We start from the raw sequence: 19,547 nt of genomic DNA, 5'->3' as shown, positions 1-19,547 counted from the left end.
GGGCACGGTGGCTCACGACTGTAATCCCAGGACTTTGGGAGGCCAAGGTGGGCAGATCACTTGAGGTCAGGAATTTGAGACCAGCCTGGCCAACATGGTGAAACCCCGGCTCTACTAAAAATACAAAAATTAGCTGGGCATGGTGACGCACGCCTGTAGTCCCAGCTACACTCGTGAGGCTGAGGCAGGAGAATCGCTTGAACCGTGGAGATGGAGGCTGCAGTGAGCCAAGACCATGCCACCGTACTCCAAGCCTGGGTGACAGTGAGACTCTGTCTCCAAAAAAATACATAAAAATAATAATTGCAAGTTAGCACTTATATAGCACTTAGTGCCCCGTACTATTTAAAGTACTTTATATATAATGATTAATTTAACCTCCATATCCCCAGTTTACAGATGAGAAGACTGAGAGGTACAAAGAGGTTAAATAATTTGTCCAAGACCACTGAGCTAAAAAGCGCCAGAGCTAGGATTCAAACCCAGGCCTAGGCAGTTGGCTGAGCGCAGTGGCTCACGCCTGTAATTCTAGCACTTCGGAAGGCCAAGGCAGGTGGATCATCTGAGGTCAGGAGTTCCAGACCAGCCTGGCCAGCGTGGCGAAACTCCGTCTCTACTAAATCTACAAAAAAAATTAACTGGGCGTGGTGGCGGGTGCCTATAATCCCAGCTACTTGGGAGGCTGAGGCAGGACAATTGCTTGAACCAGGTGCAGGGGGTGGGTGGGGTGGGGGATGCAGTGAGCCAAGATCATGCCACTTCACTCCAGCCTGGGCAAAAGAGTGAAACTCCGTCTCAAAACCCAAAAAAACCCAAGCAGTCTGACTCAAAAATCCGTTTTCAATTACTCTGTTCTGCTGAAGAAAAAAAAAGATACATTAAGTTACTTTTTTTCTTCTATGCATGGATCTATAATGTACCTTTTACTTCCAGAAAGGTCTCTATTGTCTTAGTTTTGAAAATGCACAGTGAGAAAGTCATTATTCTATTGACCTTTGCTAAGATCTGTTGTGTGCTGGGCCAGGGACAGAGAAGACTCATATGAGGGCCTTGCCATTAGTGGTATAGTAGGAAAGATAGGCATCTACTCACATAATTTCACAGCATTGGGTACTGAGGATACCGTAGGATTGCTGAGATCCCCAGAGAAGGGAGATAATAGTTCTAGCTGAGAGGATTGGGGAAGGTGTCCCCAGAACATAGTATTCTGTTCCTTACTAGCATTACTAAAAACATACATGGTGACTGTTGGGATTTTTTGTTAGAAGCACAGCTCCCACAAGGCCGCATCATTTGATGTTAGGGCTGTGTTCACTGGAAAAGGCCAGCAGTCTCCTAGGAGGCCTCATTTAAGTAGCATTCATTATTTGAGTGAATTAAGCCTGGTCCAAGGTCTGACCTTCAAGTTTAGAAACCTGATTTTCATCAATAAAATGGAGACAGATCTCTATTAAGAAATTTCACAGGGACTGATATAAAGACCCGAATGTCACTTTCCAGTAAAAATAAAGTTGCCACAGGACTTGGAGTGCCCACAATTGGTTGAACATGACTCCTCCCTTGCTGGTGGTTGGATACCTCCTGCCTCTGAGGCACTGCTTGATCTCTGCAGCCAGGGATGCCTGGGCCCCTCTCATGGACGCATTTTTCAGATTAATATCTTTAATCAGGTTACAGTCTGGTTTGACTAGTTGGGTAACTATAATGCCTCTTTAGGGTGACTTTGCATATCTTTGCTTTGATCCATTATATGTAAATTTTTCAGTATGTTAATGAGCATCATTTTTAAAATCATGAAATAGAATTCATTATTGAATATGTACTGGGTCACAAGATAAAATGTTTGAAAGCCATTTATTTTTTACAATCTCTCCAAAGGAGTGTAGGTCCTAAAGTTATGTATCCAGGTGAATGATATAAAAGATTATCTCATGGGAGTGGGGAAAACTACAGAAAGACCTCACCCATTTTTCTCTCCTCACTGCACTAAGTGTATGGAATGTGTGCAGCTGCCCAAGACCTAAGGGCTTAGTTACAGCCTCTCCATCCTGTTTCCTCTGGAGTCAGAACTTGATTGAGTTAGTTTGTGGGAAGGAAAAGAAATGGGAAAAAGCTGACACTTACTGGGGACCTTCTCTGAGCCTGGCACTAAGGTTCTTAATAAATGTATAATTTATTCCTTATGACACTTAAATAGAAAATATAAGGTATAGAGAGATGGAAGCAATTTGGCCAAGAAACCCCAACCTAGGAAAGGTTCACAGCTGGACAAGCCAGGTTCCAACCCAGATGCCTCAGCTGTGAAACTTACTCTTCTACCACACTGTACTGCCTTTTGCTCTCTGCGGCTACGTATGCTCAAAGGACTGCTCTTAAGAGCAGGTGTGCAAGACTCAGCAACCCAGGCCCTCATTGAGCACAGAGGAGACCCCATACCCCTCCGAGGCTCTGTAAGACACATAGGAGAGACTGAACTGAACTGCTTGCTCAGCCTGTGGGCCTTTTAATGATGATTGGACTTGTCAGGACTGAGACAACCCTGATTTGTTCTCCTCCAGATTGTGGGCCTCTACATGAGTTAAAGATCCTTCCAGGCACTGTGACATACAGAGACCTGGATGGGGTAGAGGCTGTACTTAATTGAATCAAAACTCTGGACCTAGAATGGGTAGAAGCAGGTAAGGAGCCCTCCACCCTTGCTCCCTTGTAGCATGCTGCCTTAACCACATACAAGCAAAAGAAAACCCTGATGCATCTCAGCTTCCTGAGCAAGTTCCTGGCCTTGTAGAGGGAATCTAGACCTTGGAGTTTTATGAACATGGGCCTAAATTCTGGTCTTACCATTTCCTAGCTGTGTGTTTTTGGGTAAATCTGTTAACCTCTGTGGTCCTCAGGGATAACAGTTCCCTTACAGGGTTGTTGCCAGTATTAAAGATGATAGATACAGGTTGGGTGTGGTGGCTCATGCCTGTAATCCCAGAATTTTGGGAGGCCCAGGCAGGAGGATTGCTTGATTCCAGGAGTTCCAGACCAGCCTCGACAACATAGCAACACTCTGTCTCTACAAAAGAGTATATATATATATTTAAAAATTAGCCAGGCATGGTGACGTGCACCTGAAGTCCTAGCTACTCAGGAGACTGAGGTGGGAGGATCACTTGAAGCCAGGAGTTCGAGGCTGCAGTGAGCTGTGATCACACCACTGCACTCCAGACTGGGCAACAGATCGAGACACTCTGAAAAAAAAGATGATGGATACAAAGTCATGGTTTCTGTTACATGGCAGATATTCACTAAGAGCTGCCATGCCCATGTTTAAAAAGAAGAGGTAACAATACATTTTCGGAAAATGTGAATCTGAATAAAGAGGATAAACTTCAGTTATCTTGGAAGTTCATTTTTTTTTTTTTTTTTTGAGGCCAGTCTACTCCTTAGCCGGGCTGGAGTGCAGTGGCCGGATCTCTGCTCACTGCAAGCCTCCCGCCTCCCGGGTTTTCACGCCATTCCTGCCTCAGCCTCGGGTAGCTGGGGTTCATCCCACCACCTCGCCAGCAGTTTTTACCATTTTAAATGAGGCAGAGTTTCACCCGTGTTAGCCAGGATGGTCTCGATCTCCTGACCTCGTGATCCGCCCGTCTCGGCCTCCCAAAGTGCTGGGATTACAGGCTTGAGCCACCGCGCCCGGCCAAGTTCATTTATATAGAACCCTTCATTGCCCTCTGATTCTGGATAAAACTATCACTATAGGAGGTGCAGGTAACACACACTATGTGTCCAGCACTGTTCTGTTGTGCTTGCATTAACTTAATCCTTACAACAACCGTTGTAATAGGTGCTATTATCCTCATTTTACTGATAAGAATACAGACACAAAGAGGTGGAGTAACTTACCTGGTTGTGTGGATACCTAGTGGTGGGGCCAAGATTTTAACCTAAGCAGTGTGGCTCCAGTGGAAGGGAGGATGGGAAGAATAAAACCTGTTCTACCTTGGGTTTATTACATGATTCAAAGTAAGCTTGAAAAGGTGGCTCGTAAATGCTTTGTGCACCTAATAACTTGCGTGGCAGGAAAGCTAGGGCTGGGGTTAAGATTCAGACCCTCAAGTCGGGCTGTGTGTGTTGAGTTCTAGCTCTGCCACTTAACTAGTTTGTGTGATCTTGAGCAAATTAATTCCTCTCTGCCTCACTTTTTCAACTATAAAATTGGGATTGTAAAAGAACATACATGTTAGGATTATTTTGAGGATTAAATGCATTGGCACATGTGAAGAGTTTAAAATAGTGCCCAAGTGACATAATTCTAAACAGATGAGGAAGAAGAAAGAAGCCTTGAAGGTTAAGAACCCCGGGATTGAATCCCAGCTCCTGATTTGATCTTAGGAACATTTCTAAACTTCTGACCCAGATATTCTTAAAACAGTTGTCTAGATTAGAGATAGACATGTAAAGGCTCTCTGCATAGTGCCTGTCACTGGGTAGAAGCTTAATAGATATTAGTTCCTTCTTTATTTACTCACCATTGAGTACCTACTATGTACAGCAATAGTGCTGGGCTCTGTAGAAGACACGAGATACTGTCTCCACCTTCAGAGAGAAATCTGAAGTACCATTGTGAATAACGTATACAAGGATTGTAAAATACGTAATACTAAATGCTGTGAGGGAGACAGATTAAAATGTAACCTCTGAAAAGGGAGAGACTGCTCCAATGGGGAGATCCTGGATGGCTTCCTGGTGGAAGTGGTGCTGGCTGTGGGCTGAGAGGCTCGGTGAGATTAATCCTTTTAACAGTAAACTGGGCTCTGGACCCATAGGAGGTCAGGCTTCTAAGGTCCTGTGCCTCTTCTTGCCTGTGAACCCAGGAGAAAGTTGGCTATTATCTAAGTGCCTAGTGCTGGCCAAGCTGGACAAGGCTCTGGACTAAGGGGTTTGGATCCCTGGGCATACTGTAACTGGAATTTCCAGATTTAGAAGCTCTAGCTTTGTGATAAGATAAGCAGCATTCTTGGGCCCTTGTTGATCTGCAAAAACCATGATATGACTGAAAGAGTGAAAGATCGTATGTTCTCTGCTGCCTACCAGGGAAGAGTGAGAGAAATTGCCCAAATGGTCCTTGGAGCCTCTGCCCTCTGGGCAGCTTTGCCCAGGGCCTCCCGCTCCGTGCTCAGCCCACCCATGGTTCATAGGCAGGGTGGGAGGAAAACACCAGATTGGGCAGAGAAACCTGGGTGTAAGACCTGACTTCACAAATTGGTTTCAGGAAAGGTCGTTCACCCCTCTGAACCTGTTTCATCAACTGTAAAATGGGGATAAGTGAGTATGTAATAAGATATAGATAAATAAGAATTGGTGTAAACTGCCTGGCTCAGGGCTTGACACATGAGAGAACACCTGACATGTGAAAACCAGTCACCACTTACTGGACACAAGATTTGTGTTGCACAAGCACCTAGGATACAGACCCAGCTCAGAAGGAAACAAAAATGGGCCTTAACCACCCTGCCCCTGCCCTGTGTTCCGCCCCCCACCTTCTCTGATGAGCTAAGTCTCCAGGGGTCCCTGAATCCATTCTTCACACCAGAGCTGGAGCAGGCCTTCTCAAATGACTCCTCACGGTGCTCCCCTACTCTGTGTCCTTAGTTGGGCCTCCCATAAAAGCCCCTGGACTGCATGCCGGGGATCCCCTTGCTCCAGAGCTGATTCTGCTTGGTGGTGGTAATTTAAAATAAAAACCAAAAATGTACACGGCCTAAGATAAAATATGGAGATGGAGCTGTGGCTCATTCTCCTCTGTCCCCCATCCTGTCACGGGGGACTGGACTCAGAAGTCGGTGAAGTGGGTCACTCCAGGGCCTGGCCTGGCCTGCAGCCTCCACCCTCAGGCCCAGACAGCTGCTCTCCACTTCCCTGCCTATCAGTCCCCTGCGGCTGGTGCTCTGTGCCCAGCATTTGACTCAGTCCTGAGCCTCTGACCCCATTCAGGTGAGGCCCTAGAAAAACTGGCTCTGCATGTAGGGAGGAGGGAACAGGGTCAGTGGTGCTGCTATGTCCCGCAGGGACCCTGGTAAGGCCATCGTGCGGCCCCTTCAGTTTGGAGGCTGGGATCTGGACAGAGTGGGAGACCGGCGGCTGGCCCCCTTGTGACCTTGGACAAAGCCTGGAGCTCCGTTTCTCCTGGTGCCCAGTGAGGGGTTTCGGAGTGTTCGGAGTCCTTTCTAGTCCTGGGTGGGAGTGGGCTTTCCTAGGGACCTCAGGCCCGCTCCAGGGACACCTACGCCCTTCCACTTTGGGGCAGGGAGGCGCCGGTCCAGGGCGGGGAGGAGCCACGGGTCCCGCCCTGCCCGCCCCGTCCAGGTGCTGCCACCGTAGCCGCCACTGCCGCCGCCGCCGCAGCCGCGGGGGGCCGCCCGCGCCCGCGTCCGAGCCCATGGCCTTTCTGACCACCTGGAAGGAGGCGGCCTCCCGGAAAAGCGACCGCAGGTACCGGGCGGGGGCGGGGACTCGGCGGAAGGCGCGGACGGGACCAAGGGGCCGCCGGAGGACCCAACCGAGGTCGGGGAAATAGCTGAGGGGCACAGCTGGGGAAAGGGTTTGCGGCTGCTGGGCGTGGGGGTCAGCCGGAGGCCCGGGAGGGGCAGCGCCGTGCGCCCCCTGCTCTCTGTCCTCGCCCCCAGCAGGGCGGGGACTGGGGAGGGTAGACGCGGTCCCACCTGAGCGCCGCTCAGTGTCGCAAAACGCGGGCCACCTGCGAAGGCCACTCGGTGAGCGGGACCTCAGGCGGGGCTGGAGGTCAGGTTTGGGCAGCGGTGTCTGCGCTCAGCCCTCCATCCTCTCACCTGGTTCTCCCCAGGTCTGCATGAGCCAAGTGTGGGCACGCTGTGTGCCCGGACAGATGAAGCCAGGGCGCTGTGTCCCTGAGGGGTTGTCCACATCCGAGGAGCAGGTGGGGCAACTCCTGGGTTCCAGTCCCAGTCCAGGGTGAGTTATGTGCACCCCAGCTCCTCCAAGACGAGCCCTGCAGCGTGTGTCAGCCACCTCCCTAGCTGGCCCTGCCTCCGGGATAAGTTAGTGGGCCCCAGTTGTGTTCCTGTGAGAGGAGACGACAGGCCTGACCTCTCTTCTGAGGTTCAGCCCTCCCCTTCATACCTACATCTTTAAAGTTCACCCTGCTGTGCCAGGGAGAGGGGAATGCAACTGTCCTCCCAACACCTCCATCTGACTGTCCTGTGAACACCTCAAACTTGGCAAGCCCCAAACGTGTTCCTCCTCCGGTGTCCCCATGTCAGTGAATGGTTGCCCAAGCCCGAAACCAGGGAGTCATCCCTGACACCTCCCTACCTTACTCCCACCCCCGTCTACAAGTCCTGTTGATTTTACCTCCCAGTGTCTCTCAAAGCTGTTTATTCTCCTTGGACTATTGCATCAGGCCTCCTTCCCCAGCTCCTCCAGGCTCTCCCTTTCTACACATCCTTTCTAAAGCACAAACCAGACCAAGCCATTTTCTACTTTAAAACCCTTCCATGGGCCAGGCATAGTGGCTCATGCCTGTAATCCCAACAATTTGGGAGGCCAAGCGGGAGGATCGCTTGAGCCCAGGAATTTGAGAGCAGCCTAGGACACATAGCAAGACCCTATCTCTATATAAATAAAGGAAAAAACATTAAAGAAAATAAAACCCTTCCGTGGCTCTTCACCACCCTTTGGCGGCTCTCATTCAGCCTTTCAGCGCACATTGTTGAGCACTGGTGTGCTGGGCCAGCACTGCACTAGGCACTGCAGGTATGGTGTTACTTCAGACATACAGGTCCTGCTCTGAGCGACCAGGTTCTAGTGGGAGAGAGACATAAACAAGTAGACAAACAAACAAACATCAGAAATGGGTGCTGGGCGAGGCGTACAATAAGATAATGTGATGCACAGTAAAATTGGCAGTGCTGAAGCATTGCAGGCAGGTTAGCTCACATCAAAGCCTGAGCTGTGTCTGAGAAGAAAGGAGGGCGAGTGATGGAAGATCACTGAGACCCAGGAAGCAGGCTAGCCAGAACAAACAGGACCAGGAATTTAGGTTTCACTGTGTGGTGGGAAACCACTAGAGAGCTTTAGCAGGGCATTTACTTATTTAAAGATGACCATGCTGTCCTATGGAGAAAGGATTTTTGTGGACAGGCCATTTTAATGCTGGATCACTGTCACCTCTTCCTTTTCTGTTTCTCCACTACTTATGGAAAGGGGACAGGGCTCATTTGTCCCCATGTTCCCAGAGCACAGCACATAATGGGGCTCAGAGTGCATTTCGGTTTTGATGAGGACATGAGGGGATGATTTCTGAGGAGCACGAGATCCCTGGGCCACATGGCTTTCTTGCCTTCCAGGACCTGCCCTGCCTGGGAGAATCCAGCTGTGCATTGTCCTGTGGGCACCTGGGAGCTTTCAGGGTCTCCCGTGTGTGTATGTTACTCACCTCTCAGTGTGCAGGGAGAGCAGAGGGGAGGCTGGCGTGATGGTCCAGGAGAGAGATGCTGAGGTGTGGGTTAGGAGAATGGAGGGAATGGGAGACAGAATTTAAGAAGGAAGAATTGAGAAGCAGTGAATGGACAGGCTGAGGAGAAGGTGTGGGGGTGGTCTCTGGTCAAGCAGAGGCCTCCACATCCCCCAATGGGCCTGTGTGAGGAAGTGCACTGTGAGCCTGCGCACATGCGCCTTTGTACTTCAGCTGGAACTTGCTGGGCACAAATACCCAGAGAATTTGTGTGGGCAACTCCCGGTGGCCCACACAAGGTCTCACACCTGAGGCTCAAACCTGGGACTCCATTCTCCCAGCTCAGGACCTGTGACCTCTCCACCCTCACCCCTCGCCCACCACACCACCCTGTGTCCCACAGCATAGCCAAGGGCAAAGAACTTGGCAGGGGGATGGGGATGTGGAGGGGTGCTCAACCACTGCTCTGCCGCTTACTTACTGGCTCTTTGACATTGATTCATTGTCTGATCTGTGTGAGCCTCAGTTTCCTCAGCTGTAAAATAATAGCCACTCTCTGAGCTGTGGAAAGATCTATTGAAGTCATTTGTAAAGGACCTAACAGTCACTGGGGCATATTCGGTGTTCACTTCCTTCTCAGTACTGGTATGAGGTAATCTTCCTTCCAGGGTATTTCCATTGAGCAGAGAGGATTCTGAAAGGTTTGGGAGTCAATTGTGGGATTCCAGGCACCAGGATTGGGTAGCTGGGAACTGCTGGGAAAAGGAAAGGGGACCATTCCTAACGCCCATGCATGTTACAGTGGGGACCACCCCCCTACTCAGCCTACAAACCAGGCCCTTCTTAGCCATACCATAGCTAAGTTGTGGTAGAAGCGCCCACTCGTGGTAGGAGACAGCACCAAAAATAAAAGGGAGTGTACAGACAGGCAGATTGCTTTGGAGAGAGTAATTGAGTGGCAGATCTGCTGTGGGAGGGAGGGGCCTCCTCAAGAATGGAGGGGCCCAGCCTAGGAGGCTGGAGGCCTGCTAGGACTGCTTTAGTCAGAATTCCTGCTCTTGAGCCTGAATTCTCCTGAGCTTGGGCTGGAGGAGCTCTCAGATGCTTCTAGGTTGGGAGTTTCTAATTTGGTGGCTGGAATCCTTGGGTGGCTTTGGGGTCTCTTTCTTGGGAATTAATTTGGACTTGAGGCCAGTGCTGAGTTTTGACCTCTGTGATTCTCAGATCCTGCAAGTTGAAGCATTTGTGATTCCCAGACTTGTGATTTAAAATTCCAAGTTTTACAGTGTTGAAGCTTTTAATCCCAGGACTCTGCTCTGCCCCCTGTTGCTGAGGATGACTGTAAGGGGTAGGAGAGGGCTCTAGTGTGAGAAGCACATTGTGGTCCATCAGATCCTCAATCCCTGATGACAAGACCTTGAAAGACATTCAAGCAACCTTTGTCCCACTATCAGTTATGGAGGGGTTTAAACTTGGAACATTTAGGTCCTTTTGGGTGTCATTGAGAAACAGATTTGGGTTGCAACTTCAGTTCTGCCAGCATGCCACATTTCCTGTAACCTCTTCAAATCTGTGATCTGAGGTGCTTGATTTGCTTTGTCCTTTCCTGAAGATTTCTGCCTCTCAACGCAGTTTCTCTTTGTGGCCAGCTCCATTCTCTCCTAACACTCACCTGCTTCTCCACTCAGTAGGAGGCATGGCTGCCAGCAACTTCCAGGCTCAAGTCCTGGGATGGTAAATCAAAGCAGTGAGAAGTACTCTGGAGCCACATAAGCTGGTTTTGTTTTTTCGGTGTGTGTGTATTGGGGGGTTGGGGGGTGTTATTTTTTGTGAGACAGAGTTTCACTCTTGTCGCCCAGGCTGGAATGCAATGGTGCGATCTCGGCTCACTGCAACCTCCACCTTCCGGGTTCTCCTGCCTCAGCCTCCGGAGTAGCTGGGATTACAGTCATGCGCCACCTCGCCCAGCTAATTTTGTATTTTTAGTAGAGATAGGGTTTCACCATGTTGGCCAGGCTGGTCTCAAACTCCTGACCTCAAGTGATCCGCCCGCCTCAGCCTCCCAAAGTGTTGGGATTACAGGCGTGAGCCACTGTGCCTGGCCTTAGGCTGGTTTTGAAGCCTGACTCTGAGACTTTCTAGCAGTATGACTTTTGACAGGCTGTTTAGCTTCTCGTGCCTCAGTTTCCTCATCTGTAAAATGTGGGTAATGTTAGGACTCGCCTCCCAGGATTGTTTTGAGGATCGGATGAGTTAGTTTATGTAAAGCACTGCCTGGCACACTGCTATATCAGCGCACGTGACGATTATAAGAGGAAGGGCTAGGCCGGGTGCGGTGGCTCACGCCTGTAATCCCAGCACTTTGGGAGGCCGAGGTGGGCAGATGACGAGGTCAGCAGATTGAGACCATCCTGGCTAACACGGTGAAACCCTGTCTGTACTAAAAATACAAAAAATTAGCCGGGCGTGGTGGCGGGCGCCTGTAGTCCCAGCTACTCGGGAGGCTGAGGCAGGAGAATGGCGTGAACCCGGGAGGCGGAGCTTGCAGTGATCCTCGAGCTACTGCACTCCAGCCTGGGAGACAGCAAGACTCCGTTTCAAAAAAAAAAAGAAGAAGAAGGGCTTCACCAGTTTTAGTCTGAAAAAGCTCAGGAGACTACTCTGACTGGTGCTTCCTTCAACCAATCACTGTTCCCTGAGAGGTGGGGTCAAGTAGGAGGAGGCTCCTCACTCAGCCAATGGGCTGTAGGAGAGGGGAGGAGAAAGGGGGCGTGATGCGGGAGGAGGGCAGCATTTAGCAAATGTGACCACAGAGCAGACCTTAAAGCTGTAGTTTCATGACATACCCAAATTATGATATATTCGGAGCACCCTGCCCATTCCTCTGAGTCCCTCTGCTGTTTTTGATGCTCTGAGATCTGAAAACCGAAAGGTCCCTCGTGGCCCCTCTGGGGGCCTGTGCCACCCACCACTCTTCTGTGTTGTAGCCTTGCCAAACACAGCCATTCTTTCCCTGACTGCCACCACCACCCTGTCCTAGTGGGGGAATGGTCGCTGAGGCACTTTGCTAGATCACCTTTCTTAATTCGTTCCCATTCAGGCTGCTATAATGAAACAACATAAACTGGGTAGCTCATAAACAGCAGAAATGTATTTCTCACAGTTCCGGAGGATGGGAAGTCCAAGATCAAGGCAGATTCAGTATCTGATGAGGGCCTGCTTTCTGGCTCGTAGATGGTGCTTTCTTGCTGCGTCTTCACATGGAAGAAGGGGCGAGGAGTCTCTCTTGAACTTCTTTTATAAGGGCACCAATCCTGTTCATGAGGGCTCTGCACCCATGGGCTAATCACCTCCCAAAGGGCCCACCTCCTAATACCATCATCTTAGGCGTTAGGATTTCCACATATGAATGTTGAGGGGATGTAAACTGTCACTCTACAGCAATCACCCCATGCCACTGGTGGGACAGACCCTTCCCTTAATTCCCCAGCAGCTCGACTGCGGCCAGGCTATACCTTATCTATTTATTTATTAATTTATTTTGGTAGAGATGGGGTTTCACCATGTTGCCCAGTCTGGTCGTGAACTCCCGGCCTCAAGTGATCCTCCCACCTCAGCCTCCCAAAGTGCTGGGATTATAGGCATGAGCCACCATGCCTGTTCAGGCTTTAATTTTTAAAAACACCTTAGGAAGCAAGGAGTGAGGGACAGATGATTTTACGATGTTATGGCCCTCTCCCCTCAGCCATCCTGGAAGGAGCCTTCCTGTAGAACATCCACATCTGGGAGGGCCCAATGTGTCTTCCAACATCTTCTTTCCCAGGAGAAAAGAGGAATTTTTCTCTTAGCCCAAGATTCCCAAGCCTTCCTTTCTTATGCTAAGATCGGCTATAAAATAATAGATCAGTCTTTCCCAGGTGAACAGCAGTGCAGAAATCTACCACTTTCAAGTAAAATCCTTTCCTGCCCTATAAATGGCTGGTCCTTTGCACCATGACACCCCTGCCAAAAGGACAATTATATTAGGACTAGGTAGGACATCAGAGACTCCATCCACGTGGAACTGGGCTAAGACACTCCATTCCTTTTTGCTCCTTTTCCTCCCATGGGAGTGAAATTTGTTTTGCCTCCTGCAGCCTCAGGTGTTACTCCTTAGCTTCCCTCTTACAGGGTCTGCTCTGACCAGCACCCACACCCTGCAAGAAGCAGCACTGCCGCCACTCAATTAATTTCAAGCTAAGAAACATCCTTCCTCAGATACGTACAGTAGCTAAATCTCAGATTGAAAGAAACTGCTAAGTAAATGAGTATGTGAGCAATTGCTTTACATCTGGGTGGTTGAAAGGCATACCAAAGGGCTGTCCCTGAGCACAGGACAGGCCACTCAAAGGAGGATAAATCAGGTCGGGCGTGGTGGCTCACACCTGTAATCCCAGCAGTTTGGGAGGCCAAGGTGGGTGGATCACTTGAGGTCAGCAGTTCAAGACTAGCCTGGCCAACATGGTGAAACCTTGTCTCTACTAAAAATACAAAAATTAGCCAGGCGTGGTGGTGCATGCCCATAATCTCAGCTACTTGGGAGGCTGAGGTGGGAGGATCACTTGAAACCGGGAGTTGGAGGTTGCAGTGAGCCAAGATCGCACCACTACACTACAGCTTGGACAACAGAGTAAGACTCTGTCTCAAAAAAAAAAAAAAAAAAAAAAAAAGGAAGATAAATCTCCACTTGACAGTGCTGCACTCGGGTGGGCACCCTTCTCCCCTTCTCTCCTCCTTTGCTTGCCACTGCTCCCTCCAAACCCCAGCTCCTCTCCCCTGGACACCTTCAGAACTTGCCTGCTGCCTCCAGAATGTTCTCTTCCCCTTTCTCTGTGATCTGTAAAGAAAGAGACCTGCCTTTGACTGTGCCCCAACAGCCAGCATGTGACATGCAGCATCATCTGTAATCCACACAACTCTGACCAGGGAAGCCTTGTTTTCTCCACTTTAATAGATGAGGAAAGTTAGGCACAAGGAGGTGAAGAGTGTTGCCCTGGATTATAGTGAAGAAGCCAAAACTCAGATTCAAATATCCTATTCCCTGCACTATATTGTACTACCTCCCCCAGAAATGGCTTCAGTACCTCTTCATGCTTCCTAAAATGCATAGATGTCAGGATTTTCCTTTTAATATTAGGTGGATAATTTTGTATTCTGCTTTCTTAATATTTTTCCATATTCTAGCAAATTCCTTTATGCAGCAAGCCTTTTTATTGAGTCAGGCACTGTTCTAGGCACTGGAAATATATTAGAGAACAAAATAGTAATGCAAAAACAAAAAAATTCCTGAAGCTGGGCACAACCACATGTCCCTAGAGTCTCAGCTACTCAGGAGGCTGAGGTGGGAGGATCACTTGAACCCAGGAGTTCAAGACCAGCCTGGGCGATAAAGTGAGACCCCACTCAAAACAAACAAACAAAAACCCTACCTGTGGAACTTAGTTTAATGGGGAGAGGGAGAATAAACGAATAAGCAAAATAAAAAGCTGTCACATGACAACAAGCACTGTGGAAAAATAATGCAGGGCAGAAGAACTGGGAGGATGGGGGCAGGGGTTCAACTTTAAATAGAATGGGGTCGGGCGCCGTGGCTCACACCTGTAATCTCAGCACTTTGGGAGGCTGAGGCGGGCAGATCATTTGAGGTCAGGAGTTTGGGACCAGCCTGGCCGACATGGTGAAATCCAGTCTCTATTAAAAATACAAAAATTAGCCGGGCATGGTGGGGGGCACCTGTAGTTTCAGCTACTCGGGAGGCTGAGGCAGGAGAATCACTTGAACCCGGGAGGCGGAGGTTACAATGAGCTATGACGGCGCCACTGCACTCCAGCCTGGGTGACAGAGTGAGACTCCGTCTCAAAACAAAAATGTATTAAACAGAATGGTCAGGGAAGGCCTCACAGAGACGATGATATCTGAGCTGAGACCTGAAGAAGGTGAAGTGTGAATCGTGTGAGAAGAGCATTCCAGGCAGAGGGAATAGCGAGTCCAAAGGGCCTGAAGTAGGAATGTGCCTGGCATATTTGCAGGTGAGCAAGGAGGCCAGTGTGGCTGAAATAAGAGAGGGAATAAAGGGAAATGATGTCGGGAGATGATGGGAGCATACAGATTGTGCAGGACCTCATGAGCCATAGACAGACAGTTTTTGCACTGAGGAACATGGGGAGCCTTTACAGGGCTTTGAGCAGAGTTGTGATGTGATCTAGCCTAAGTGTCAAATGGGCCTGGTGCTGTGTGGATAATAGACAGTAGCAGACTACAGTTGTGTGCCACCATGCCCAGCTAAGTTTTTATTTTTTGTAGAGACAGGGGTTTCACTATGTTGCCAAGGCTGGTCTCCAACTTCTGGCCTCAAGCAATCCTCCTGCCTTGGCCTCTCAAAGTCCTGGGATTACAGGCAGATGGAGCCAATTTCTATTCCCACCTGCAGTGTGTCAGGTAGCTCATCTGCCCTATAGATATGTAGCTCATTTAATCCCTGCAACAACCTAATGAGGTTGATGCCATCATCATCCCCATTTCAGAAATGAGGTTGCTGGCCCAGGGTGCCAGGTGCAAGCCCTGGCTTTCAAACCTGCTCTCTGAACTACTGTCTAATTGGATGAGTTCCTTGGGACTGCTCAGCTAGGACATAGGGGGCCAGGAGTCCATCCAGATCTCCTTGGCTCTGCATCCCAAGTTCTGACCCCTGAAAGGATGCCACTCAATGCTGGAAACCCCTCATTAGAGCTCTGACCTTTTTTCAGTTAGAGCTGTTCTTGGTCCCTTGTGCTAACCCAGGCTCCTTCCTTAGACCTACCCTCAGCAGCTCCTCGAGACCAGACTTGGGTAGAAGAGCCCAGATCCTAGAACACAGACCCTCAGAGCAGGGAGAGCCCTTGAATTCTTGGCCCAAATTTCTCTCCCCTTTATATCTGGTGGGAAGAGGAACTGCCCCAGAATGAGGCAGTGATTTGCAAAAGGTCACATAGCTAGTGGGGGACAGAGCCCATGCCTGCCCAAGGAGCAGGAATAGATCCTTCCTTAAAGGCCCTTGCCGGAAAATATTTAAGATCTGTCCCTGTCACAGCCCTCCGAAGGCCCTTTGTTGATGGGCCTGTTCACTTGAGAATTGCTATCGAGCCCAAGCCTGTAACCTGCGAGGGTGGGGCTCACTAGCTTTAAGAAAATCTACTTTATAGTCACTAGTTCAGTGGGAGAGGAAGGGTTCTAGAGTCTGAAGAGGGGGGATCCGGGCTGGCAGAGGCTGCAGGTGTTGGGGAGGGGCACTTCATGCCAGGGAAAGGCCTGGAGGAAGGGGCTGGGTTGGATGCTGAGAAGGGGGAAGGAGTCACCCAAATAATGCCCAGTAATCCGCACAGCATCCCTGAGAGTTTGGGATTATTATCCCAGATTTACAGATGGGAAAACTGAGGTTCTGAGAGGTACAGGCAGAGCTGACTTCATGGCTTAAGCTCTTTCTGCAACAATGGCATCATGTGTCACCACTTGCATCCCTCATTTCTATGACCTCTCTCACTTAAAACACCCCCCTTTTCTTCTCTTCTTCCCCTTTTCCCTAGAGAATAAGAAATCAAGACCTGGGTTCAAGCTATGGCTAGATGTTTGTCCAAGCCTCTATTTTCTCATCTGTAGGATGGGAGGTGATGCTATTACAAACTTTCTAGGGCATTCTGAGGTCTCATTTAATAGGTATTTATTAAGGGCCTTCTTCTTTTTCTTTTTTAGACAAGAGTTTCTCTCTGTCACCCAGGCTGGAGTGCAATGGTGTGATCTTGGCTCACTGCAAGCTCCACCTCCTGGGTTCAAGCCTCAGCCTCCCGAGTAGCTGGGATTACAGGTGTCCACCACCACCACTGGCTAATTTTTTTTGTATTTTTAGTAGAGACAGGGTTTCACCATGTTGGCCAGGCTGTTCTTGAACTCTTGACCTCAAGTGATCTGCCCGCCTCAGCCTCCCAAAGTGCTGGGATTACAGGCGTGAGCCACTGCACCTGGCCATATTAAGGGCCTTCTTTAGTTGACAGTGGCACAGGTGAAAGCAGTCTGTGAAGGTTCTCAGGGCCATTGAGAGGTGTGGTGACGCTGGTGATTTGTTCTTGCATGTTGGGGAGGAAAGGAGGGAGAAAAGCAGGCCTGGTATCTCCCAGGTGTAACACACCAGGAAACAGGTCTCCTGACAGGAGGAAGGCACCCAGGACTCAGGATTCTCTCCCATCGCCTCAAGGTGGGGACACACAGGTGATGCAAGTAAGGTCACCTGAGTTGGGGAGGCAGAAATGATGATGGTGACTCACAGACCCCACCCTGCGCTGGGGCTGAGCCAGAGCTCCTGGGGGCCGGGAATGGCCTGGGTGGGGCCCTCCTGAGGGGTGGGCCACTCTGATATGCTGACTCACTAGGTGAGTGGCTCCAGCATCACTGTCCCTGTGGTGGTACGGGGAGAGTTCCAGCTCTAAAGGCAGCTCTTCTGCTTCCCTTACTGAGCTCATTTTTCATCTGTGAAATGGGGAGGAAAGTAGTGTCTAGTGGTACACCACAACCATCACCAGGGCATTTATATAGCACTCTGCTATTTTCTTTATTTTTTTTTTGAGACAGAGTCTTGCTCTGTTACGCAGGCTGGAGTGCGGTGGCACCATCATGGCTCACTGCAGCCTCAACCTCCTGTGCTCAATTGATCCTCCTGCCTCAGACTCTGGAGTAGCCGGGACTACGTACCCCATGCTGGGCTTTTTTTTTTTTTTTTTTTCTGAGACGGAATTTCGCTCTTGTTGCCCAGGCTGGAGTGCAATAGTACGATCTTGACTCACTGCAACCTCCACCTCCTGGGTTCAAGCGATTATTCTACCTCAGCCTCCCAAGTAGCTGGGATCACAGGCATGCACCACCACACCTGGCTAATTTTGTATTTTTATTAGAGACAGGGTTTCTCCATGTTGGTCAGGCTGGTCTCAAACTCCTGACCTCAGGTGATCCACCCACCTCAGCCTCCCAAACTGCTGGGATTACAGGCATGAGCCACCACACCTGGCCTGGCTTTTTTTTTTTTTTTGTAGAGACACGGTCTCACCATGTTGCCCAGGCTGTTCTCAAACTCCTGGGCTCATGCAGTCCACCTGTTTGGCCTCCTAAAGTGCTGGGATTACAGGTGTGAGCCACCGTGCTCAGCTTATATATGAATTCTTAATACTCAGAGCAACCTTGGAAGTCGGCAATATTATTTCCATTTTACTGATGAGGAAACTGAGGCTCAGAGAGGTGGTAAAGTGAAAATTAAATAAGATGATCCATGTTATACACTGAACACCATATGTAGCATGTAAAAAGCCTTTGATGTGTGTCAGCCATTGTTATAATAACCTCAGAGGAAAATTGTAAAGTGCTAGGCCCCGCATTAGTGTCTGGTGACTAGTCAGGTACCTGATGTCAGGCCCTGAGACACAGAGATGAATCAGACCAGGCCCTACCCTCCAGAAGCAGACAGTCACATACAAACCTCACTCCTTGCTCCCCACCACCCCAAACACACATACCACACACAGACAGTGACAGCCCAGGGTGATTAAGGTAGGTCAGAGGGGGTTAGGGCGGTGGGTGCACAGGCAGTCCCTGACCCGTCTATGGAGGGAGGGCTTCCTGGAAGAGGTGACATCTGAACTGAAACCTGCAGGATAAGGAGGAGTTTTGGCATATGGCAAAATGTCAACAAATGTTGGTCAAATACAGTAAAGGTTTACCTTAGAGCTAATACAGCTTATAGCTTCAGGATTCCTCATTTACCTGGCCCCTTCCAAGGCTCTGGGGGAACCCTGGCAATTTTATACAGGCTGACTATCCCTAACCCAAAATGCTCTGGACCAGAAGTGTTTCAATTTTTGGATTTTTATGGATTTTGGAATTTTTTTTTTTTTTTTTTTTTTTTGGGACGGAGTCCGCTCTGTCGCCCAGGATGGAGTGCAGTGGCCGGATCTCAGCTCACTGCAAGCTCTGCCTCCCGGGTTTACGCCATTCTCCTGCCTCAGCCTCCCGAGTAGCTGGGACTACAGGTGCCCGCCACCTCGCCTGGCTACTTTTTTGTATTTTTTTAGTAGAGACGGGGTTTCACCGTGTTAGGCAGGATGGTCTCGATCTCCTGACCTCGTGATCCACCCGTCTCGGCCTCCCAAAGTGCTGGGATTACAGGCTTGAGCCACCGTGCCCGGCCTGAAGATTGTGGAATATTTGCACATGCATAATGAATTATCTTGGGGATGAGATCCAAGCCTAAACATGAAATTCATTTGTTTCATATACACCTTACACATATAACCTAATGGTAATTTTTTTTTTGGCGGGGCGGGGGGGACAGAGTTTTGCTTTTGTTGCCCAGGCAGGAGTACAATGGCGTGATCTCGGCTCACTGTAACCTTCGCATTCTGGGTTCAAGCGATTCTCCTGCCTCAGCTTCCCGAGTAGCTGGGATCAGAGGCATGTGCCACCACACCTGGCTAATTTTGTATTTTTAGTAGAGATGGGTTTCTCCATGTTGGTCAGGCTGGTCTCAAACTCCTGACCTCAGGCGATCCGCCCGTCTCAGCCTCCCAAAGTGCTGGGATTACAGGCGTGAGCCACCGTGTCCGGCCGCCTAAAGGTAATTTTATACAATATTTTTAGTAATTTTGTGCATGAAACAAAGTTTGTGTACACTGAACCATCAGAAAGCAGAAGTGTCACTCTCTCAGCCACCCATGTGGACAACCTGTGATTATTTGGCATCACCATCATTTTTGACTCTGAATTTATGTGCTCCCAATAAGCATTTTTTTACCCTTATTCAGACATAAGTACTTAACAATAAAAATATAACATGCCATTAATGCAGTGAAAAAATAAAGTGTTCAGGGTAACTCAGCAGCACATGAGCATCAGTAGAATGGCTGTGGCCGCTGTAACAACAGCACAGCAAACATGGCAGGCCTGCAGTCTCCAACTACAGTGCTGAAAAAGCTTCAAGTTTCAGCCTGGGCGCGGTGGTTTACGCCTGTAA

The 19,547-nt window shown here is 49.4% G+C and overlaps 1 protein-coding gene across 1 annotated transcript in view; it reads left to right on the top strand.

Moving 5' to 3' along the window:
- Window positions 1–6,368: 6,368 nt before the first annotated feature.
- TTC39A (tetratricopeptide repeat domain 39A) overlaps window positions 6,369–19,547 on the top strand; it is a 58,816-nt gene continuing 45,637 nt past the window's right edge. The window contains exon 1 of the mRNA XM_003891872.3: window positions 6,369–6,480. Within this exon, the coding sequence (XP_003891921.1) occupies window positions 6,428–6,480 (53 nt within the window). The 5' untranslated portion in view covers window positions 6,369–6,427. The remainder of the gene's footprint in view (window positions 6,481–19,547) is intronic.

This window comes from Papio anubis, chromosome 1 (genome assembly GCF_008728515.1).
Source record: "Papio anubis isolate 15944 chromosome 1, Panubis1.0, whole genome shotgun sequence".
Lineage (NCBI taxonomy): Eukaryota > Metazoa > Chordata > Mammalia > Primates > Cercopithecidae > Papio > Papio anubis.
The sequence above is the reverse complement of the archived record's forward strand: the minus strand, read 5'-3'. Positions and strand labels throughout refer to the sequence as shown.